Source organism: Beta vulgaris, chromosome 9, assembly GCF_026745355.1.
Source record: "Beta vulgaris subsp. vulgaris cultivar EL10 chromosome 9, EL10.2, whole genome shotgun sequence".
Lineage (NCBI taxonomy): Eukaryota > Viridiplantae > Streptophyta > Magnoliopsida > Caryophyllales > Amaranthaceae > Beta > Beta vulgaris.
Genome location: NC_079210.1, coordinates 49,484,521 through 49,507,929, shown reverse-complemented (window position 1 = coordinate 49,507,929; position 23,409 = coordinate 49,484,521). Strand labels below are relative to the sequence as shown.

General features: G+C 35.8%; 3 protein-coding genes and 2 non-coding genes across 11 annotated transcripts; 1 reads left to right on the top strand and 4 right to left on the bottom strand.

Annotated features, from left to right (window-relative positions):
* The first annotated feature begins 120 nt into the window (after nucleotides 1-120).
* LOC104904459 (serine/threonine-protein kinase SRK2E) lies at nucleotides 121-4,382 on the top strand. Of its 3 annotated transcripts, none has more exons than XM_010692710.4 (9): nucleotides 121-814; nucleotides 1,677-1,751; nucleotides 1,835-1,936; nucleotides 2,019-2,072; nucleotides 2,173-2,265; nucleotides 2,536-2,628; nucleotides 3,013-3,117; nucleotides 3,250-3,296; nucleotides 3,710-4,382. In XM_010692710.4, the coding sequence occupies exons 1-9, from the start codon at nucleotides 635-637 to the stop codon at nucleotides 4,074-4,076; spliced, it is 1,116 nt and encodes a 371-aa protein (XP_010691012.1). In that variant the 5' UTR covers nucleotides 121-634; the 3' UTR covers nucleotides 4,077-4,382. The 3 variants fall into 3 exon arrangements, with proteins under 3 accessions (XP_010691012.1, XP_010691013.1, XP_057247858.1); XM_010692711.4 differs by having other exon boundaries at nucleotides 124-814; nucleotides 3,198-3,296; nucleotides 3,783-4,382; XM_057391875.1 differs by lacking the exon at nucleotides 121-814 and adding an exon at nucleotides 849-1,588.
* A 1,102-nt stretch (nucleotides 4,383-5,484) lies between these two features.
* TRNAW-CCA (transfer RNA tryptophan (anticodon CCA)) lies at nucleotides 5,485-5,556 on the bottom strand. Its single transcript has one exon. It is a non-coding gene; the product is annotated as a tRNA-Trp (tRNA).
* A 210-nt stretch (nucleotides 5,557-5,766) lies between these two features.
* Nucleotides 5,767-5,837, bottom strand: TRNAG-GCC (transfer RNA glycine (anticodon GCC)). Its single transcript has one exon. It is a non-coding gene; the product is annotated as a tRNA-Gly (tRNA).
* Nucleotides 5,838-6,733: 896 nt separating this feature from the next.
* On the bottom strand, nucleotides 6,734-11,423 carry LOC104904454 (uncharacterized). Its single transcript, XM_048636118.2, has 7 exons — nucleotides 10,934-11,423; nucleotides 9,334-9,407; nucleotides 9,052-9,237; nucleotides 8,871-8,966; nucleotides 8,707-8,778; nucleotides 8,175-8,291; nucleotides 6,734-7,817 (listed from the first exon to the last, which is right to left on the bottom strand). Exons 1-7 carry the CDS (start codon nucleotides 11,151-11,153, stop codon nucleotides 6,945-6,947), a joined length of 1,638 nt encoding a protein of 545 aa, XP_048492075.1. The 5' UTR covers nucleotides 11,154-11,423; the 3' UTR covers nucleotides 6,734-6,944.
* A 2,604-nt stretch (nucleotides 11,424-14,027) lies between these two features.
* On the bottom strand, nucleotides 14,028-19,830 carry LOC125491589 (uncharacterized). 5 transcript variants are annotated; one of them, XM_057391771.1, is made up of 10 exons: nucleotides 17,881-19,830; nucleotides 17,558-17,631; nucleotides 17,274-17,459; nucleotides 17,128-17,188; nucleotides 16,774-16,847; nucleotides 16,490-16,675; nucleotides 16,309-16,404; nucleotides 16,143-16,214; nucleotides 15,579-15,695; nucleotides 14,028-15,064 (listed from the first exon to the last, which is right to left on the bottom strand). In XM_057391771.1, exons 3-10 carry the CDS (start codon nucleotides 17,427-17,429, stop codon nucleotides 14,180-14,182), a joined length of 1,647 nt encoding a protein of 548 aa, XP_057247754.1. In that variant the 5' UTR covers nucleotides 17,430-17,459; nucleotides 17,558-17,631; nucleotides 17,881-19,830; the 3' UTR covers nucleotides 14,028-14,179. The 5 variants fall into 5 exon arrangements, with proteins under 5 accessions (XP_057247754.1, XP_057247752.1, XP_057247755.1 ...); XM_057391769.1 differs by having other exon boundaries at nucleotides 17,558-19,830; XM_057391772.1 differs by lacking the exon at nucleotides 17,558-17,631.
* Between the last annotated feature and the right edge of the window lie 3,579 nt (nucleotides 19,831-23,409).

Below are 23,409 nucleotides of genomic sequence, written 5' to 3'. Positions count from 1 at the left end.
CCGCTAATCACCAACTACAAATTACGAAAAGATACTTTTTTAACTCCAATTTTCCACAAATACCCTTCAGTGCGAATTCTGTCCCCCCAATAACTCCCCCCTGATTCTCTCACACACAGATATTACGAGTAAAAACAAAATCATCATCAACAACAACAACAACAACAACAACAACAACAACCAAAAACCAACCTAAAAATGTCACCTTTTTCCAGCTGAGCTAAAGTAGTTGCTGACGAAGAACTACAAACAACATAAACCCAAAAAAACTAAAAAGAGGAAATCAATTCACGAGCGAAAATTATCAACCGCTACTACAAAACCCTAATTTTAATAAAAAGGGGGGAAAAATTTAAAGCGAACTATAAGTGCGGTATCACAAGATTCTTACTTTAATCCTCCATCACTCTTTAAGATTCTGTCTACATCTTCAAATACAACGCAAATAAAGAGAAAAATTTCACGGGATTTCATATCTTCGACACGTAACACCTTCAATCTACCATAATTTTCACTTTTATTTTCGGAGTAATGTTGATAATTATGATGATTTCTTCAAAGTTTTTGTCGATTAAGTGAAGTTATTTGAAAATTTGGGGAAATTGGAGAGAGAAAGTTCTAGAGAGAGAAAGATATGGATCGTACGGCGGTAGGAGGAGGAAGTTTGAGTACAGATTTGCCGATAATGCATAATAGTGATCGGTATGAATTGGTGAAAGATATTGGTTCTGGTAATTTTGGAGTTGCTAGGTTGATGAGAGATAAAACTACTAATGAACTTGTTGCTGTTAAATATATCGAGCGAGGTGAGAAGGTTAGTTAATTCTTTCTTTTACTTCATTAATTGATTAATTAGATATGATTTTACTTCGGGCTTGTGAAGTTTTAGTGTTATCTAATTCGCTAAATCCTGTCGACTATTTAATGATTCTATAATGGTGAATTGGTACGTGCAAGTGGTATATTTTTGGGATGGTTTATCGTAACTAGGTAACGAATTGTTAAACCTTGCGACTATTTAATGATTCTACAATGGTAAATTGGTACGTGTAAGTGGTATACTTTTGGGCTGGTTTATCGTAACTAGTTAACAAATTGTTAAACCCTTCGCGACTATTTAATGATTCTACAATGGTGAATTGTTACGTGCAAGTGGTATACTTTTGAGCTGGTTTATCGTAACTAGGTAACAAGTTGTTAAAACCGGCTACCATTTTTTCTGTAGTGATGGGATGAGGTGAATGTGAGGATTAAATAACATTTGGAAGACAAAAATAAGATAAGATGAACTTGATATAGATACATGTTACAACTCTTTATATTGTATGTTCAGCAACTTTGATTGTGTATTAAGACAATTAAGTCACCTTTATGTTGAAGCTAAATTCTCACATTCAAGGAACTTTGGGTTTGGAATGAGAGTGATCATGTATTATAGGTTTTATGATCTTGTTGATGTGATTCAGCTTGGATCTTTTTGCATTTGACGAATCATTGTTTTTTTTTGGTTGTATCCTATGCTATGTGACATTGTGAGTGTGTTCTGTTTTTTAGTCTTTCCTTCTCAGGAGCAGGAGATTTTTATATGGTGATGTAGCATCGCAATTTCGTTTGTACTTCAAAATATTACTGTTATTTTGCATCATGTTGACTCGTTGAATATATTCGATGCACAGATAGATGAAAATGTGCAGAGAGAAATCATTAACCATAGGTCACTGAGACATCCCAACATTGTCAGATTCAAGGAGGTTTGTACAGAACATATCTTAGTTGTCTCTTGAAAGTTTTGCTTGTAGCACATTGTAATGCCTCTTAATTGTTTTTTTTGTAGGTTATATTGACACCAACACATTTAGCTATTGTCATGGAATACGCATCGGGTGGAGAGCTGTTTGAACGTATTTGTAACGCTGGACGGTTCAGTGAGGATGAGGTAATTAGTTTGTGACTTGTACTTTCGTGTTCTTTACCTATCACATCTTTGATAATAATAATTATGATCTCTATTTCATTAGGCACGATTCTTCTTTCAACAATTGATTTCTGGGGTCAGCTACTGTCATGCGATGGTACTTCTATCACTAGTTCTTTATGTTCTTGACTTTGTTATTTTTGTGTTTATTCATTTCTCATTGAGTCTTCTTATGTTCCTTGTTTTGTTTCATGAAGCAAGTTTGCCATAGAGACTTAAAGTTGGAGAACACGTTATTGGATGGAAGTTCAGTTCCTCGCTTGAAGATTTGTGATTTTGGGTACTCTAAGGTACATAATTCTCTGTTGGTCTGGTCCATGTTGTGTAGGCACCTCTAAGAGTAATCTTGCAAATCTTGTGCAAGTTAATGAGTGAAAGCATTTTCACTATACATTATGGACTTATGGTGGTAGTTTTGCTCTTGCATAAGCATGAACGTTCATTTGGGTGTCGGTTTTTCCCCCTGCTCCCTCAGTCCCATCACCTCATGTTAGTTATGTTAACTTCTCCTCCAAATATAATCCTCACATATATTTGCACATATGTTTGCTCTCTTTCAGTCCTCAGTCCTGCATTCTCAACCCAAATCAACTGTTGGAACTCCTGCTTATATTGCACCGGAGGTCTTACTGAAGAAAGAATATGACGGCAAGGTGACATGCTCCTCACAACAGCATTCTTATGTGCATTTATATGCTCCTTTTCCTCTGTTTTCTTTTCGAGTTGGCTTCACATGTCTGGGTTATATGGGACTGGACAAGACTAGTGTTTCTGGGTAAAAGTTATAACTTGTCATTTGGCAGCTAAAATAAATTTACATATTGTTAATATGTGATCTCTAAAAAAAAATAATGAAGAAATGAGATCTTTGACTTGCTAGAATGTGGCCTAGAATGGACATTAATTCTCAAGATACATATTGTTTTATGTGCTGCAAGCCTGCAAGACATGCTGCACTCTTTGAGTTTCGACTACAAACTATTAAATGGTGGCACTCAGTAGTACATCTGTATCTTTGCTTCCACATGCCATTTCAGATTGCAGATGTGTGGTCTTGTGGGGTAACTTTGTATGTAATGCTGGTTGGAGCTTACCCATTTGAAGACCCTGAGGAACCTAAGAATTTTCGTAAAACAATTCATGTAAGTCATTCACTATATATGTTCCAAAATGGTGGCTTCTCTGGTTGCCTTCTGACTCTTACTACTTTCTGCTGGTGCAGCGAATTTTAAATGTCCAATACTCTATTCCTGACTATGTGCATATATCTTCAGAATGTCGCCATCTGCTCTCAAGGATATTTGTGGCTGACCCTGCCAAGGTAAACCACCTATGACTTGCGGAATCCAACTTTATGGATTTTTTTTGCGATTTTTCGTAGCTTTATTTTTTTGGTTGATTGTTTGTGTTAGCATTCTTGTTGATTGTTTTGCTGCAAAGCATTATTCTCTCCAGCCTTATTTTTTTGGTTGATTGTTTGTGTTAGCATTCTTGTTGATTGCTTTGTTGCAAAGCATTATTCTCTCCAGCCTTTGGCCCTTGAATAATAGGCTACATTTTCTACTCTAAGCTGTCTCAAAATAATACGGACTAAGAATTCCAAATAAAGACTACATCTGGACAACATGGTTACGTGGAGATGTAGTTCAAAACTTCAAATAGTGAAGGATGGTTAAGCTATGTACGAATTATCTTACAAATGACGTGAAATCAAACGTGGCCTATTTCTTTTAGGAATGCAGGGAATGTTGCGCGTTATGTTACCCACTTCACCATCCTGACCACTAAATTTGTGTGGCATTGTCAGAGAATTTCAATTCCTGAGATAAGGCAGCACGAATGGTTTCTGAAGAACCTACCAGCAGATCTCATGGATGAGAACTCGGCAGACAGTCAGTACGAAGAGCCGGATCAACCAATGCAAAGTATTGACGAGATTATGCAGATAATCTCAGAGGCAACTATACCTGCAGCTGGATCCCAGAGTCTGAACAAGTATCTTACCGGGGACTTGGACATTGATGACGATATGGAAGAGGATCTAGAATCTGATCCCGAGCTTGATCTTGATAGTAGCGGGGAGATTGTATATGCTGTTTGATGAAGTATCTTCTCTGAAATATGGCGCGGAAAGAAAGAATCCCAAAGAATGAAGCTCAACTGTAATTTGTAAATGAGTGACTGGGATTTTCAAAGGGAAACTAAAAAAAAGCCTTTAGTTCTCTCTTGTTCATGTCATGTAATATTTGTATAATTTCTATTACTATGCCTTTGTGGTACGCAAACTTTGCACCTCTCTTCACAGAAATGAGATGTAAAATTATGTGTTTACCTTCTTCTGGTATCTCATTCAAGTGTATATTAGAAAGTAAAATGGGAGATTAGGTGTTTTAAGATTTTCTTATTACGAGTCAGAAGTTATTTATCCTCATTCTTAGAAAAATGATAAAAGAGAATGAACGCTATTGAACCGTAATCTCTCGGGTGAAATCTAGCTAATATTGCACGGCAGCCCTTCAAGAGCTAGGGGAGGCTAAGAGAATTGTACGTGAGAACTCTAGTATCCATCCTCATCGACCAATATACCTTTACTTAAAAACATAATATACAAAATGCAGTCACTGGTTTCGGAAAAAACAAGGAAAAATTGATCCCTAAAAAACCTGCATAATTTTTTTTTTGGTGTTTGCACCCGGTTCACCCTTCGGGCTACATCCGGATCGAGGTCAAGTTCGGGGTGGTTAGGTTCCATTCCTCTCCCAAGGGTGTTGCGGGGATTCGAACACGAGTCCGTCCTACCAAAGCCAGTCCCCCTCACCACTGGGCCAACACTTGGTAAAAAACCTGCATAATAGTTATATACTTATATTATACGCAGTATAGAGTGTATATAAGATTAAGGATTTTTTGTCCCAAACTACCTTTAACTTTCAAGTTTTTGCGAGAAACTACCTTATAAAAAAATTGTTGTCCTAAACTACCTTATTTTACAATTTTGTTGTTGACAGCTACCTTATGCCGGTTTCCGGCGTTGACTTTTATTTTTTCAGTTCAAAATTGTGGGAAAAACAAAATTACCCTTGTGGGAATTGAGGAGGGTGATTGTTTCAATTTTAGTTTAAGTAGAAGAGGAATTTAATGGTGGATTGGTGGTACAAAGTGTCACATAGATATGAGGGAGAGAGCGCGCGCACACCGGAAAATGAGGAAATTAGGGTGGGGAAAATTAAAAAAAGGGTTTGAAGAGGTCAAGTGATATAATGTGACAATAAAAAAGCCGAAAAAACAAAAGTCAACGTCGGAAATCGGCCTAAGGTAGTTGTCAACAACAAAATGGTAGAAGTAAGGTAGTTTGGGACAACAATTTTTTTATAAGGTAATTTCTCGCAAAAACATAAAAGTTAGTTTGGGACAAAAAACCCTAAGATTAATTATTAATAATCACAGCTGATAGATAAAATGTAGAGGTGAAAAAAAAAAGCAACAATCTGCGATAAGGATCAGGGTTTTGAACCTGACGTGAATCGAACACGCAACCTTCTGATCTGGAGTCAGACGCGCTACCATTGCGCCACAGATCCTGTTGTTTATTATACAGACACAAAGGATAGAGGGCATGATTTGGCTTCGACTACAAAAGTCAGATTTTACACATTTCAGTCGTTAGTTTACTTTATTCGAATTTCGCAAAAATTACGTCTTTTTTGTCAAAAAGTTAGGTGTAGCAGAAACTGAAAGGGGAACTATTTATCGTTGACAAAATCTTTCACATGAGAGAAAACAAAAATTAATGCACCAGCCGGGAATCGAACCCGGGTCTGTACCGTGGCAGGGTACTATTCTACCACTAGACCACTGGTGCCAACGATATACATATTTGGAAGTGGAAAATATTTGACATTTGTATTTTCTATTCACACATATTACATACTACCTCCGTTCTCTTTTAGTTGCAACGTTTGACAAATTGCACTATTCATGTTCTCTTATTTGACCACATTTATTGATTTATATGTTTAACAAAATATAGTCATGTGGGGTCTTGTTTGATTCGTTTCGATGTAAGCTTTCATAAAATCAAATTTTTATAATTTTTACTTACATACAATTAGAGATAAAACGATTTGAAATTGTACATTAGCAAGCGTGAAAGTCAAAACGTTGCAACTAAATAAAAACAGAGGTAGTATAAGGCTAATAATAACTAAAAGAAACAATTAATTAGCTAACTTTTATAATATTGGCTAACTTTTCAACCAAATGTTACATAACGTGGTAACTTTTTATACGAACGATTTAACCAAAACTAATTGAATTTTGCAGCACTGTATAGTGTACACCTTCCATAAAGAAGACTAAGGATCAAATCTTGAGATCAGCATGTTTGATTGTCTGTGGATAAGAAAAAAGGCTAGGGAAGGGATAATTTAAGCCTAGGTTTAGGAGATAGGATAGACCTACATAATCCTTAATACATGATTAAAAATAATTTGTATTAACCAAAAATATAAATAATGAGATTATTTGACACAAAGCACCTATAATTTGAAATACAAACATATATACACAATTTATGCCGAATTCATCTAATATTAAAACTTATCTCGACTTATTAAAACTTAAAAACTTGTTTAGAAAAATGAGTGCACTTGGCTAATAGCCTAATACACTTCAGGGAAGAGTCATGCAACCATAATAATTCAAAGAGACCTCTCAAAAAAAGTAACATAAATTATTGTTCATCAAGGCCACAGGAAATGTGAGAACTTTAAATCACATAACATAAACTGAATTTAAACAAGTCAAAAAAGCTCAAAAAATATTCAAGCACCTTCAGGTCTAAACCAAGATCCCCTACAACCTTTTGGATACGTTCAAATAGAAAAAGTGACAAGAAACTTAAAGAGAAGAAAATACTCCAATAGAAATAACGTTCTAAAGACAAAATGCCCTCTCATCAGCTACACTGTCAGCTTTGGGACTTTTCACTTTCCTCTGCAGCAGCACCAGTAGTCGAGTCTACACCATTAGTTGCTTGAGGTGGCGCTTGTGGTGGAGGAACGGCTGAAGGATAAGCACCCTGATAATAACCTGCTTGAGGAGGAGCTTGGGCTGGAGGGTACCCACTTTGTCCATAATACGGGTACGATGCCTGGCTTGCAACTTGACCTTCTTGCTGCTGGCCATAACCCGCTTGTGAATAACCTGTTTGATTGTAAGATGGCTGAACAGCTGGTGCACCTGAATAACTTGGATAAGCACTATAACCATTAGCAGGAGCGGGAGCAGGAGGAGGTTGACCGTAGCCTGCTGCATATGCAGATGGGGGCTGAGATTGGGCAGTTCCATCAGAACCAGATGCAGCTGGGGCTCCATAACCTTGCTGAGAAGTTTGGACTGCTGCAGAACCATCAGGCTGAGAAGATGTTGCTGGTGGTCCATATGCAGGATTTGCATAAGGTTTTGCCTCTGGAGTAGTCTGACCATCTTGCCCGTAGCTTGGCTGTTGCGGGTACCCTTGATTATAATTGTAAGATGGTGCCATTTGGCTGTAATTATAATTAGCATTTGGGGGAGTTGAAGCTGGTGGTTGACCTTGTCCATACGCATTGTAGCCTGTATTCTGCTGCTGAGGTGAGGCAGCTGATTGGTCCCAAGTAGTTGGCTGTGGAGGATATCCACCATAATAAGGTGGCTGAGGGGCAGCATAATTTCCAGCCTGAGTGTATCCATATGCAGGAGGCTGCTGTGCAGCGGGTTGACCCTGGGGAGCCCAAGCAGCGCTAGGAGGGTATCCAGACTGTTGGTACATATTAGAACCAGACAGAACCTTCGAACGATTCTGGAATTGACACAAAAACATTTATAGGTAGTATAGGAAACTAAGCAGTCAAAAGTAGAATAGTAAGTTTCAATGATTACAACACTCTAATGGGATGATAACTTAAAGCAGGAATGCTGAATACATATCAGGATATATACCATGAATTTCTTTAAGATTCCCATTTCTCAAATTTCAATTCATCACACCATATGAAAGTAAAAAGAAGCCTTTACTAGGAGCAATTGCTCGCTAATTCCATAAACTGATGACCATGTTAACAGGGGGGAAAACGTACAAAGAATTTTTTTTATAATTCCATTTTAAATTCTTGATGAACAATGGAAACATATCGAACCAAAAGCAATTAAAGCTTACCCCACTAATAACTTCTTCAACCAACTCTTTAGCTGCGTCAATCTGCTCTTTAGTTCCATTTATATACAGATTTCTTTCTGTTGAGTAATCACCAGGGGGAAGGTGAAGCGGAACAACCTGGAAGTACCAGAATATTGGGGATAAGAACAAACATAACTAGTGATTCACAAAAATCAGAAAGACATACAATACATGTGTCACAAGTTTGTATTTATATGCAGCACAAACAAACCAAATCGCCTCTACTGCATGATCTGAGAAAGATATCACCTCATAAAAGAAAGAACAAGAGAAAATAAAAGTGTGATACAGTTGTATTGCAAGACAAAGCAAATGAAACAACGGCCTCCACTCTGAGGAGGTACCCAATACCAGCAGTAATATCAGAGCAATATATGACCCCATCCAACACACACTCACACACAAAATGAGCCAAAACCAAAGAGCTAATTGACGCAATAGAGTAGATTCAGTCAGGGAAAATAAAAGGTTACCCTCAGTCCCTCACAATAGTAAATACTAAAGTACAAACCTGTATCCGAGCACCAGACTTGCTTTGCATCGCTTTTATGGATTCACCTCCTTTACCAATGACCAGAGCAACCTTGATACACAGAAGTCCACATATAAATCTCAACAAAAATTGTCAGAAATATAGGAGATTTGAGAGCTCAAAGCCTAAAACTACTAACATACCTTGTCATTTGGAACTTTCATTACAAATTGTTCACCTCCGGCTTGTGGAGGAGGTGCACTTCTATTTCCAGATGATGCAGAACTTGTTGCATCGGTCTGCACTAGCCAATAAACATTATATTAACGGGAGAATTTAAGCAAAAATTATTAAATTAGACAGTATAACAACCTCGTCTCTCACCTCAGCAATTACTTCATTAATTCGTTGCTCAGCTCTACTAATTTGCTCCTGCGTACCCATCAGCTCGACATCCCTTGTCAAAGAGGTAGGATCAGCGTCCGCATCTCGAGTAATCTGGATTCTAGCTCCTGATTCTAATTGAAGATTTTTTATCATCTCTCCTCCTCTTCCGATGATAACACCAACCTTTAGGATGCAGAACAAGTGATATACATATAAGGAGGGTGACCATAGAAAAACCAGAAGTCATCACTTCTAGACAAGTTCTAATTAAAGTTCAACCTTAGCATTTGGGATATAGATTTTCTTGCTGCTCGGTACACCATTGTACTGATTTGTTTGAGTAGTATAAGGCACTGATATCATGCACAAAAAGCAGTTTAGAAATAAATCGACTATGCACAATTGCACAGCCAAAGAAAATAAAGGTTTGCAGGCAATAATTGAAAAAGTTAAATACAGCCTACCCCCGGTACAATAATGCAGACTAGTACTTATTCGATAAAATAAAACAAACGGATACCATATGATCATTTTCACAACGATAACCAAAAAAGGGCGACTAGAAAACAGTAGCAAGAATCTAACAGAAATATAGGGGGTCGCCTCCAAGAACTCATAAAGTGCATCAACAAAAAAAAATTGGTCAAAAAAATTATTGCCAAAGTCCTTCCAAGAGCTACAAGGATATTAAAAAATACTTAGAAGCATTTGCATGATCATACATACCATCCACACTTAATTACTATAGTGAGTATCATAGTGCAATGGCAAAGAATCATCACTCACTATTACAAGGTGACCGAGTATTCTCTTGACATGGCATATAACTTTCGACGTCAAACTTCACAACTACAGCTCCAAGAACATTTAAAAACTAGATAACATATGTAATGAACAACATATAACACAGGCACAATATACAGAACTTGACCATGCATTAAAATGTCTTGAACTAAAATTAGAGTCTAAATAAAACGAAAGATTCCTTAAAAGGGGAAACATAAGAATGCTACACAAATAAAAAGAAGATACATAAATACACGACACTTAAAGTTACACCACAACATAAAATGGAAACAGTAAAGGAGGTGGATTTAACAATATGCCTCGCAAACGTATTCACTATGTGTGTTTCGGCTAGGTGAATTGTCCTTTGTTTGGATATAACACGGGAGACCAAATCTTTCCAAAGTCGAAAAATTGTGCAGCCTCACGCTTAGGTCAAAAAAGCAATAATACATGTATTGTAATACTAAGATGAATAACAGACAACAAAACACGAGCTTCAAATCTTTCCAATGTCGAAAAAAATTTGTGCAGCCTCACCCTTAGGTCACAAAAAAGCAGATAATACATGTGTAGTGACACTAAGATAAATACTAGGCAACGAAATATGAGCTTCAACATGTGTTTGCGTTTCAAAACTCGTTGTATATCGAAATTAGAACTCATAAGGCCATGCAAAATGAAACTACACACGCTTTCCATCAAAACAACCGCAACAATCTAGCTAATTCTTTCATTACAGGAACAACAAAACTCACTGAATTACTAACACATTGAAATTCTAAGTCCAAATACTTAATTTTTTCAATCTAATTCAATCTATACATAACAAAACAATTAGTCAAATTGTTAATACATAAACAAACAAAAACCACATAAACAGTAAGAAAACTCAATAAAACTCAAATTCAGTCGAAGAACTCAAATTCATCAAATATTCGAATTCATAGACAGTAATAATCACTGAAACAACACAATACATCGCCATTAAAACACGAAATTGTAAGAAAAAAGCAACAAATCTAAAAAAAACGAGAGAGAGAAAAAACAAAACCCTAGGTAAAAGCGAAGGTGTAGAAAAGTAAAAATATACCAGGAAAAGAAGATTGAGAAGAAGGAAAAGAAGGAGAAGAATAATCAGGAGGTGCAGAAGAAGAATCAGATAGAGTTCGAGGTCGTTTATTATCTGCGTCACTAAGAAGACGCGCAGCAATTGCTTGTGCTTTTTGCTTCGCAAGTTCAACTTGATCTTCTATCTTTCTCTTTCCTCCTCCTCCACCACTTCCGCCATTATTAGTTCCCAAAGACTCCATATTATTTCTCTCTCTCTAAGCTTCTTCAATGGCGGACTCGATATTCCAGAACCTTCGATAAATAGGTATTAATCTGATTTTAGAGAGAGAAAAGAGAGATTTATGCAGGTTAATCTGAGAGATGAAGGTTGGAAGATCCGAGAGAAGGAGGAGAGAGAAAGAGGTGAGGAAATTTGGGGAAGAAAGGGTGAGGCAGAGAGAGACGGAGGGAAAGAAAGTAACAAAAAGGACTAGATGAGTAGTCACAAACTCACAACTCACAGTGGTGGTAAGTGTTACTGTATTATACTAATAGAGATACGAGTACGACGACGTTATACTGACTTTGATCAATCACATGCTCTCTGATTTTTGTTTTGTTTTCCTATTTCTCATTTGGGCCTAATACGAGAACTTATGGTCATGCTCATATAGCAAAGTCTTGCCTATAGCGGCCCGTTTGGTAGACGTTAATAAATTGCGGTAATGAGAATGAATTTTAAGTGTAATTTTATTAGGGAAGCACCCTTAAAATCTCCATGGGGAGGCATTTTTTCTCCATGAGCAAGTCATCTCACTCCTAAACTTGTATTTTTGTCTCCGAAGGAAAACAATTTTCATTAACACTCATTACCACCTACAAGGTGGTATTGGATGGGAATGAAAATTCAAGAAGGAAAGTAGACACTTTAGGATAAATTAGCATTACCATGAGAATGGACAATGATATTTTTCACAAATTTACACACAAATTCATTCCCATTACCACCATTTATGACCAACTACCAAACTGGCCGCTAAGCATGGGCGGATCTAGAGGGGGTACAAGGGGTACAGCTGTACCCCCATTATTTATGGAAAATAATGAAAACAAATCAATAAGTTGAGGTTTGTCTTGTTGGTAGCAAAAGGGAAAAGAAAGATCCATGAATTTATGAGGAGGTCTCAAGTTCAAAACCCCACAAAGTTCTTTTTATGCTTTTAATTACTTACCCTTTGACTCATGTTTAATTTATCTTCAACACTTTTACTATATACTACTCTCTATGGGCCTATGGCTATTAGTGTGAAACTAAAAATTTATAAGTAAGCTTACTCTGCAACTACAAATTCATAAGCCCACAAAAATAAAAGCTCCGAAATAATAATTTTGTCTCTATTCTATTCTTTTTCCTTCAAAATTTCCTCATTTATATTGAACAACTTATTTTAAAGATCTGGTTATTTAAATTGAAACATTGAACACTTAAATAGTTAGCAATGATATCTAAGTTCTTACTTAAACTTAGGGAGAAAAAAATGTTAATAAAGCTTTATTTTGAAAAAAAAAATTAACGAGTCTAACTACTTATGTATTCGTACCCCCATGAGTAAATTCCTAGATACGCCACTGCCGCTAAGGTATGTTCTCCCCAGCTTATTTTCAGTTCAGTTTAGTTCAATTCAGTTCAGTTCAGCTCTTGACAATACTTTTACTCTCACATATCGCTATTCATTTCATTTCAGTTCACTTTATTTCAGTTCAATTCAGTTCATTTCAGTTCAGTTCGGTTCAATTCAGTTCAGCTGTTTTATGCCGAAGAGAACATGCCCTAAATGGTGCGCATTATTTAATACAATGAACAAAAAATATCCTTAACAAGATCAGCAATGAACAATAAGAAAAAAAAAGATGAACATAAGAGAAAATATTTGATGAACAACCACTCAACCTAATGAACAGACAAAGAAAACACAATGAACAAATATATATATTTGCAATAAACAAACTAAGAAACACAAAAATAAATGTTAACAAAGGAGAATCATCGGAGATCGATGTTTATTGGAGAACAGTTGATGTACATTAGCTTCACATGTTTATTGGATAACAATTGATGTACATTAGTTTCACATGTTCATTGAAAAACAATTGAAGTACATTAGTTTCACGCGTTTTATGTTTTTTGGGATGCGTTTTGGCCCATGTCTAATGGTAGACACGAGTCCACCATCTACCAATTGATGCACATATGTATGTAGTTGTTGGTCAATGATACAAATGTTCTTTCTCCATAACAAAATAGATATCATACTTTGAAAATTACACTAATAACTTACTACGACATTTGAATAATTTGATCATGTATTTTTTAGTTTAAGATACAATAAACCGTTACTATATAATATGTTGTTGGATTCGCCTCTATGCATATTTCCATAATATTAATTTCTTAGAAATTTTACTAATACACAATTAAAGTTATTAATGGTCTAAGTACTGCATTGACAAACGTGAAAGTCAAAGTGTAACATTTATTTTGTTATGGAGGAAGTAGTATATATCCAATAGATTAGTACTCATGTTTCCTTAAGGTGGTATTGTTTTAAAGAGGTTTGGGTAACATGCATATTGAACTTTGTTTTAAAAAAGATATATATTTAGACTGCATTTAGACTGCAATAATGCGTTGATAGGTATAATTAACAGTTTTTCAGTCCAATTCATAGTGTGTAAGAAGGGGAAAAAACCTCACCACGTATTTATGCCAATAGAGGAAAATCCAATTATCACTGAATCAATAAAAATGCAGCAATCCAATTATGTTTCGAGTTTCTATCTAACGAATTTCTTGATGAATTGTTGCTGGCCTTTCTAAGGTAAATATCCAAATTTCACTTTCTATTATGATAATTTCGCAATTGCTCCAAGAACGGGAGCTTCTAATCCAGTACTTTTTCTTACCAATATAAAAGAAAAACATTTCTTTTGGTATATAAAGGGACTACTAAAACTAGAAATGCTTTTAGTTCCCTTAATTTCACATTTTCGCATCTAACTGTAATAAACAAGCCGGGTTGACACTTGACAGTTTAGGAGTAATTTGATGGTTGCTTTGAACAGAGAACTGGGGAGAGAAAGAACAAACGAAAACACAGCTAAATCATCAAAGAAATCTCTGAAAGAATAAGATCAATTCAAGTTTATCAAGGCAAAAGACATACTAAATTTAACAGTCAAAACTCTAGAAAACATCCGAGCACCTTCAGGTCTAATCATGGACCCTTTATAACCTTTCGATATATTCCAATAGCGTAGTGAACTTCCATTGGGGATCTTCACTTTCCTCTGCAGCAGCACCAGCCACATTACTCGAGTCTACATTATCAGATGTTTGCGGCTGAATATGAGGTGGCTCTTGTGCTGGAGGAATGGCCGAAGGATAAGCACTGTGATAATATCTTGCTTGAGATGAAGGGTACCCACTTTGTCCATAATACGGGTACGATGCCTGGCTTGCAACTTGAACTTCTTGCTGCTGTATATAACTCGCCTGTGCATAGCCTGTTTGATTGTAGTATGGCTGAATAGCTGGTGCACCTGAATAACTTGGATAAGCCCTATAACCATTACCATGAGGAAGAGGTTGACCATAGCCAGACGGGGGCTGAGACTGGGCTGTGCCATCAGAACCAGATGCAGCTGGGGTTTCATAACCTTGCTGAGAAGTTTGGACAGCAGCAGAACCATCTGGCTGTGAAGATGTTGCTGGTGGTCCATATGCATAAGGTTTGGCCTCTGGAGTAGCCTGACCATCTTGCCCGTAATTTGGCTGTTGCGGGTACCCTTGATTATACTTGTAAGCTGGTGCGACTTGGCCATAATTGTAATTAACATCCGGGGGAGTTGAGGCTGGTGGTTGACCTTGTCCATACGCATTGTAGCCGGTATTCTGCTGCTGAGATGAAGCAGCTGATTGGTCCCAAGTAGTTGGCTGTGGAGGGTATCCGCCATAATAAGGTGGTTGGGGCATAGCATAAGTTCCAGTCTGAGAGTATCGATATGCATGAGGCTGCTGTGCAGAAGGTTGACCCTGAGGAGTCCAAGCAGCAATAGGAGGGTAGCCAGACTGTTGGTACATATTAGAACCAGACAAAACCTTCAAACGATTCTGGAATTGACACAAGAACATTTGTAGGTAGTATCAGAAACCGTTAACTAAGTACAGCAAAACTGTCAGGTTACAATTAAAATAACTTCCTCAAGGAAGGGTTACGGAGGGTACTACTCCCTCCGTCTTTTTTTATTTGCTACAAGCACTTTTCACAAAGACCAAGGAGGGAGTGGAGACCATTGACATAAATGGAATTAACAAAAAGCAAATAGGTAAATTGTGGGACCTATTAATTATATATGGAAACATTTACAAAATCAAGAAGGGAGTGATGGCAAATTTGTAAATAAAGTGTGGGACCTATGTACTATATATGGAAATATTTGCAAATGTAGCAAATAAATTGAAACACCCCTAAATGGCAAAATGTAGCAAATAAGAAAAGACGGAGGGAGTATGAAGCAAGAATGCTGAAAACATGTCAATTGGACATGAATCATACAATTCACCAATATTCCCATTTTCATTGGAAAATGGGAACATAAAGGAACTAAAAGCAGTTGCAGCTTACCCCACTAATAACTTTATAGACCAGCGCTATAGCATATTCTATCTGCTCCATAGTTCCATTTATATAGATATTTCTTTCCGTTGAGTAATCACCAGGAGGACAGTGAAGCGGAATAACCTGGAAAGAAGAACACCAGGACAAGAATAATCATAACTAGTAATACTCATCAATCAGAAAGACTGAAACTACAAAATAACATACGTTTCACAAGTTTGTATTTATGTGCAAACAACTGAAACTGCCTCTACTCGGAACTAAACACAATACCAAACTGATCTGAGAAAAATATCATCCCCACAAAAGAGACAACGAGAGAAAATAAATGTGTGAAGTCTAATTGCAAAGGAAACCAAACAGACCAACTGCCTCTACTCTGTGCAAGCACCACGATACCAGCAGTGAAATCAGAGAAAATATGACCTCGCCCAGCATATCCCCCCCCCCCCACACACACACACTGACACACACACAAAATGAACCAAAATCAACGAGACAACAGAGGCCACGGAAGTGGTTCAGTCGAGAATAAAAATACCCTCACAAAGTAGTTACTAAAGTACAAACCTGAATGCGAGCTCCAGACTTGCTCTGCATCGCTTTTATAGATTCACCTCCTTTACCAATGACGCGAGCAACCTGATGAACAGATGTCCACATATAAATCTCAGCAAAAAAAAAAAGAAAAGTTGTCAAATCTAATAGACTAGAGAGCTAAGACTACTATATATACCTTGTCATTTGGAACTTTAATAACAAGTTGCTCACCTCCAGCTTGTGGGGAAGGAGCGCTTCTATCTCCAAATGAGGCAGAATTTGTTAAATCTGCCTGCTCGTCCAATACAAATTTAATAAACGAGAAAATTTCAGCAAAACTCATAACAAGAAGTGTGTAAGGCAGAACTTGTTCTCACCGCGGCAATTACTTCATTGATTCGTTGCTCCGCTCTGTTGATTTGCTCCTGTGTGCCCATCAGCTTAACATCCTCTGTCAAAAAGATAGGATCGTCGTGTGCACCTCGAACTATCTGAATTTTAGCTCCTGATTCTAATTGAAGATTTTTTAACATGTATCCTCCTCTTCCAATAATAATACCAATCTTTAGGATGAACAACAAGTAAAATTCATATAAGGAGGGTGAATAGACAAAAACAAGAGAATAATCACTTTCAGACAAGTTCTAATTAAAGGTTCAACCTTAGTATTTGGGATACAGATTATCTTGCTGCTTGGTACACTACTGTATTGATTTGTTTGAGTAACATAAGGCACTGGTATAATACGCAAAATACAGTTTTAGTAATAATTCAGCAGTGAATGATTGAACAGCCAAAGAAAATAAGGTTTGCGGGTGATAGCTCAAAAGGTACAATACAGAGTATACTAACCCGGGTACAACAATGAGAAGTAGTAACAAATGATAAATAAGACAAAAAGATACCATAACTACTTACATAAAAAAAAAGGAAAAGTTGTCAAATCTAATAGACTAGAGAGCTAAGACTACTATATATACCTTGTCATTTGGAACTTTAATAACAAGTTGCTCACCTCCAGCTTGTGGGGGAGGAGCGCTTCTATCTCCAAATGAGGCAGAATTTGTTAAATCTGCCTGCTCGTCCAATACAAATTATATAAACGAGAAAATTTCAGTAAAACTCATAACAAGAAGTGTGTAAGGCAGAACTTGTTCTCACCGCGGCAATTACTTCATTGATTCGTTGCTCCGCTCTGTTGATTTGCTCCTGTGTGCCCATCAGCTCAACATCCCTTGTCAAAAAGATAGGATAGTCGTGTGCACCTCGAACTATCTGAATTTTAGCTCCTGATTCTAATTGAAGATTTTTTAACATGTCTCCTCCTCTTCCAATAATAATACCAATCTTTAGGATGAACAACAAGTAAAATTCATATAAGGAGGGTGAATAGACAAAAACAAGAGAATAATCACTTTCAGACAAGTTCTAATTAAAGGTTCAACCTTAGTATTTGGGATACAGATTATCTTGCTGCTTGGTACACTATTGTATTGATTTGTTTGAGAAACATAAGGCACTGGTATCATACGCAAAATACAGTTTTAGTAATAATTCAGCAGTGAATGATTGAACAGCCAAAGAAAATAAGGTTTGCGGGCGATAACTCAAAAGGTACAATACAGAGTATACTAACCCGGGTACAACAATGAGAAGTAGTAACAAATGATAAATAAGACAAAAAGATACCATAACTACTTACATATGTGAACAAATTCACAAAATTAGGCCTACAGATGATGAGCAAAATAAGGAGACTAGCAAGTACCTAACTGGAAAAAGGTTCGGTCACCTCCAAGAACTTTTAGAGTGCATCAACATTTCTGGTTGGAAGATAATCGCTAAACTCCTTCCAAGAGCCACTTATTACATAGCAAAAAAGTTGGAAAATATATAGAAGGGGCCTAGTATATTTGCTGCATTTATATAATTATAACATATATAGCAATCATAAATCCCACAGTAATTGCTATCGTGGGTATAAAAGTGCTATGGGCCAATGGCAAAGATTCACCAATCATTTACATGAAAGATCGCGAGTATTTCTTCACATGACTTGAGAGTTTCAAGGTCAAAACTTCAAATATAACCCACAGAGAACATTGAAAATCTGCAAAAAATTATTTAATGAACATAACATGATAACATGGCCCGGATATACATAACTCAACCGCGCAATAAAATGTCTTGAACTACAACACCAATTGAAGAAATAAAAGGGTGCAGTCCAGTCCTAAAAGGGAAAGCTTCCTTGCAAGGGCAAAGATAAAGAATGCCACAACTCAAATATCGTCATCTAAAAAAAAAAAAAAATTGATTCAGGAAGAGTAGTGAGTATATGATACTCAAAGTGGCAGAATGTGAAAAAATAAAACCGTAAAGAAGGTGGATTCGACGATATGCCTCATTTTCATATAATTTTTCAGGAAAAACCAATATCAATTAGAAAACATCATTGTAAATTAAGTTTTCTTGTTTGGTTGCTCACAAGAAAAGTTTAAGAGAAGGGGAAAATGAAAATGTTAAAGGAGTACGGACGGGATAAGTGAAAGAGGAAGGTAAGGAGTAGGGTGGAAAATGTGGCATCCCTTCCTCTTAAAAGGAAAATGTGTACCATCAACAGGAAAAACTACTTGCCTTCCTCTAAAAACCAAAGAAAGCAAAATAGAAAAACCAGATCAAAATGTTCTCACCTCAACCAAACACTCTCTAAGTCAAATAATATCAACTCTTTCATAAGCTCACAAAAGGAGACAATATATGTGAAGTGCCATCAAGATAAATAGTAGGCCACAGCCGCAAAATACGAGGTTCCACATGTGTTTCACTTTCACAGGCTCACAGCACAAGCTATATTGAAGTTAGAACTAAAAAGGTCATGCACAAGGAGTCCACATTTGTTTTTCATCAAAACAACCGCAAGAATCTGCGTAACAAGTAACAACCGCAAGTCCGCAACAACATAATCCCTCCAGTCTTTATTAGTTTACCCGTTTCTTTTGCACATAGTTTTAGGAGAAATGATATTGTGGAACGAAAAGATTAATTTATGTTAAAGTTGAATGTGTGTGTGATGGAAAGTTAGCAGTCCGATTCCAAAAATAGAAACAAAAGAAATGGGTATACTAATAAGGGACATCCTAAAAGGAATATAGGTAAACTAATAAAGACCGGAGGTAGTAATTAACAACTCCATCAATATAGTATATGAACTATGAAGTTAGCAATCAAAAGAACATGCTAGAGAATATAAGTAAATTGTCTAAGCTACTAATACTGTAATACATCAAAAAATCTGAATCCAAAGAACTCATAATGCATACTAATTGCATCCACTAAACAATTCCTAGCTTTAATTAAACAAAAACTTCAATTGTGCATTTCAATTGAAGCTACAACCATAATAACAATAAAATTACTATAATCGATATTACAAAACCTCAAAAACACAGCATAAGAAACATACTATGTAATTATTCAGTAAAAAAAGCGACAATCGTGTACTAGTACTGAATCCTGAAACTCAAATTCAGCAAATATTGGTAACCACAAAACAGTAATAATAATAATTAATAAATTATAAAAAAAATAGTCATACATTGTAAAAGAAAATTGTCATAAATTAAAGAAAACAGAGCAACAAAAGAAGGAAGGGGAGGAGAGAGAAAAACCCTAGGGGAAGGAGGGAGGGGTAAAAAAGTAAAAGTATACAGAAAGAAGAAGAAATGAAGAGGAGAGATCATGCGAAGTTGTTTGTAGGATTCGTTGAGAAGACGCATAGCATGTAATCTTTGCTTGGAAAGTTCAATTTCCTCTTCAATCTTTCTCCTTCCTCCGATTTCGCCATTGTTGGTTCCTTGTGACTTCATTTTCTCTCTCTTAAGTTATTTTAATGGCGGCCTCGATGAAATGACTAATTGACGAACTTCTAAATATATCAATCACTGCTGTTGTTCTTGAGAGACTGTTAGAGAGAGAAAGCTTCGATAATTTGAGAAAATGGTGGAGAATTTGAAGGCATAAGAGAGAGAAAGTGATGTGGGAAATTTGGGCAAGAAGAAGAGCAAGTGCTACTGTATTCTAACAGAAAACGGCGACGTCACGATGACTTAGGTAGTTAGGTGAATCTGAATCCTAACGATTTATAATTTTTTTTAAGAGCCAATGTATTCAAGTTCTGTTACAAAAAAAAAAAGAAATGATATATAAGAAATTAAAAATGAAAATATTAAGCAATAAACAAGTATTAATTATATTGATTAGTACATGATTGTCTTATAAATTCTCAAATGATATTATTGTAGAAAATACTATAATTTAATGCTTGTTTGTAACTATAAAGGTTGTATTTATATCAAAACTCTTAAAAAAAGTTCCGACTTAGTATATTATATTCGATTTTCGGATGACTTTGTCCCTAATTTTGAGAAAATTTTCATACTTTGGACTAATTTTTGGTAAGAATTTTCAAATGTAGTATAGTAATTAGTCTAATCTAGTTTTGAGCATTAGAGTTGAATACTTGAATTGAGTTAGGTTGATTTTACTAGGTTTTGCCTTAAAATTTTGGATGAAAAGAAAGTCCAATGTAATATGATTATTTAGCAAGAAATAGAGCATTACGTATTCCACTCGAGATGAGGGTAATTTAATGTTTTTATCTTCTCTTTTTTTTAAAAAAATTGGCAAGAAACAAATCAAATTTCTAGGTTATTATACTTTTTTTTAAGAAAAGGTTATTGTACTTATGTCATGATAACTTTGGAATTATTCTATACAGTTTAAGGCATGAATTAAAATAATTTTAAACTTCAATATAGTCATTTAGATTGGAGAAAATATCATTAGTGACAAGGAATTTTAGGGAGGGGAGGACGGGGGTGTATGGGTTGTAAATCATAATGAAATTCTAGGTGCAAAAGTAATCAAAAGAGTTCTTCTTACTTATTAAAAAACATAAAATAAGATAAAGAAGGAAAAACAACAAATGTGAGTTTTAACAAGTTCTTATAGCAAAATACTTTTGTTTTGTTGCATGAGTATCAAATAATTTGCTCAGAGATACCAAATTGACACATTTATTAAAGTGAAAGTATTGGGTCAGTTTCCGTCGGACGGGGTCGGATGGGCTGAGCAAGCGCAAGGAAGAAGATGAAAAAGATACAAGGACTTCACCATCTTCACATGAAGCACAATATTGCATAAAATAATCTCTCTCTGAATATTTATTTCCTGAAACTAATACCCAGTTGTAGAATTTCGCCATTGTTGAAAATCTTTGAGTTTGTGGGTGTGTGAATAAACTATGCATGATTAAGCTGTGGCTGGAACTTCAGCTTTACTGTCTTATGAACATGTAAGTTACTTTCTCTCCATTATTAAACGTATGAAATTGGTGTGTTTCTTTTGCAATTTTTGGAAGGAGGAGAGAGAGAATGAGTAATCAGAAGAAGAAGATAATGCTTTCCTTCGTGTGATATGATTTTTTTTTTCATTTGGTCTTCTGTGTTCTTTCAGTTGGTGTTTAAATTCTTTCAGCTTGTGTTGTTTTTCTTTCATTTGGTCTTCTGTGTTCTTTCAGTTGGTGTGTAAATTCTTTCAGCTTGTGTTGTTTTTCTTTCATTTGGTCTTTTGTGTTCTTTCAGTTAGTGTGAAAATTCTTTCAGCTTGTGTTGTTTTTCTTTCATTTGGTCTTCTGAACAAAAACTGAAACCAACTGAAAAAAAATTTGAAACCAACTGAAAGTCGTCCGACCAAATATTATGGTCGGACACATCTGACCCAATACCTTCTCTTTATTAAAACATCTCAAGATTGCACTTGTCGAGTCTAAATTATCCCCTATTAAGTATGAGTCTAATTTACCCAATGGTCCAAAAGAGCAAAGCCTACCACATAACCAAAATACTACTCAAAGGGGAAAGGTAAAGGGGTTGTGACATACTTACATGGGCACACTACCCCTCTCTCTCATAGTCCACATTTTCTCTAGAATACATAGGATTTGGGTACTGATCTGAGCGTCGAAATCACGTCCTCGGGGACGATGTTTATATGTTGGTACCTTCTTCGGAGCTCGAATCAAAACCCTCGTTCTACATCCCCAAATGCTCAGGGCACCACATTATAGGTTTTAACAGATTTAGATATGATTGCTGAAGTTTGAAAAAATTCTCATAAGCATCGTGTCCTAATTTGAAGAAGTTGGCTATTGTGCTTGTAGTTGTCTAAGGTTGGTAAATTTGATGTGATAATTTAACAATTATTCTTGAGCCTAAATTTGTACACTCTTTGTATACTAAAATAGTTACACTTTATATTTGGACATTATTCACCAATCGCACTTTGACACTTTCTAAGGTTGGCTATCATGTAAGATTTTGTTAAGTTAATCTCACTATCTTTTCAATATAAATACTTCTATTTGTAATTTTCACAATATATAATTAAATATATTAATGCTTGAATATCTACATTGACAAGCATTAAAAGTGAAATGAAGGAAATATTATTAATTGAAATGCTTTGAAATGAAAATTACATTTGTTTACATTTTCAATTCATCATTTACTAATCTTAACTAGTTATTAGACCCTGCTATTCCCCGAGTAAGAAAAAAATTCATTTATTAATATAATACTTTATGATAATAACATTAAATACAACTTAGTCTAGTGGTTAAGACTTTAGTATATATATACTTGAGGTCTCGAGATCAAATCCTATACTATGCAATTTCTAAATTTTGTTATTGTACATTGATTACATGAACTAAAACTCCCTAAGGAGAGCGCCACGTGGCGCATTTTCTTGTTTATGCACGCCTTTTAATATATTAAGATAAATGAGAAATACGGATGACATGTTTTTTTAGATCATAAGTAAATACTTGCTCGAAAGACCCCACCAGTTCATTGATACAATTGATATTTTTTTGGTACCTAGTCCAGAAATGATCATATACTATGTAATTAGGAAGGGATTGTGAGAAGATAATATGCTCTGAGGATTAAGCGAATGTAAATTCCTCATAAGAAAACAAAAGATTGATTAAACAACTATTTTAAATGATGATGTTGGTTTCCAGACAGTCGCTTATTGGTTTTGAAACACTAAGGGCCTGTTCTCTCCAGCTTATTTTCAGTTCAGTTCAGTTCAGACCAGTTCTGCTCTTGACAATACTTTTACTCTCACATATCATTATTCATTTCAGTTCAGTTCAATTCAATTCAGTTCAGTTCAATTTAGTTCAGTTCAGCTCAGCTGTTTTATGCCGAAGAGAACAGTCCCTAATAAT

Coding starts and splice junctions, on each gene's coding strand:
- LOC104904454 (XM_048636118.2), bottom strand. CDS start 11,153: ATGGAGTCTTTGGGAACTAATAATGGCGGAAGTGGTGGAGGAGGAGGA. Junction 9,408..10,933: donor TTCTCAATCTTCTTTTCCTG/GTATATTTTTAC, acceptor GCATGATATCAG/TGCCTTATACTACTCAAACA. Junction 8,967..9,051: donor TTAATGAAGTAATTGCTGAG/GTGAGAGACGAG, acceptor TGGCTAGTGCAG/ACCGATGCAACAAGTTCTGC.
- LOC104904459 (XM_010692710.4), top strand. CDS start 635: ATGGATCGTACGGCGGTAGGAGGAGGAAGTTTGAGTACAGATTTGCCG. Junction 3,118..3,249: donor ATTTTCGTAAAACAATTCAT/GTAAGTCATTCA, acceptor ATATATCTTCAG/AATGTCGCCATCTGCTCTCA. Junction 3,297..3,709: donor TTGTGGCTGACCCTGCCAAG/GTAAACCACCTA, acceptor TATTTCTTTTAG/GAATGCAGGGAATGTTGCGC.
- LOC125491589 (XM_057391769.1), bottom strand. CDS start 17,641: ATGATACCAGTGCCTTATGTTTCTCAAACAAATCAATACAATAGTGTA. Junction 16,405..16,489: donor TCAATGAAGTAATTGCCGCG/GTGAGAACAAGT, acceptor TTGGACGAGCAG/GCAGATTTAACAAATTCTGC. Junction 15,696..16,142: donor AGTCTGGAGCTCGCATTCAG/GTTTGTACTTTA, acceptor TCTTCTTTCCAG/GTTATTCCGCTTCACTGTCC.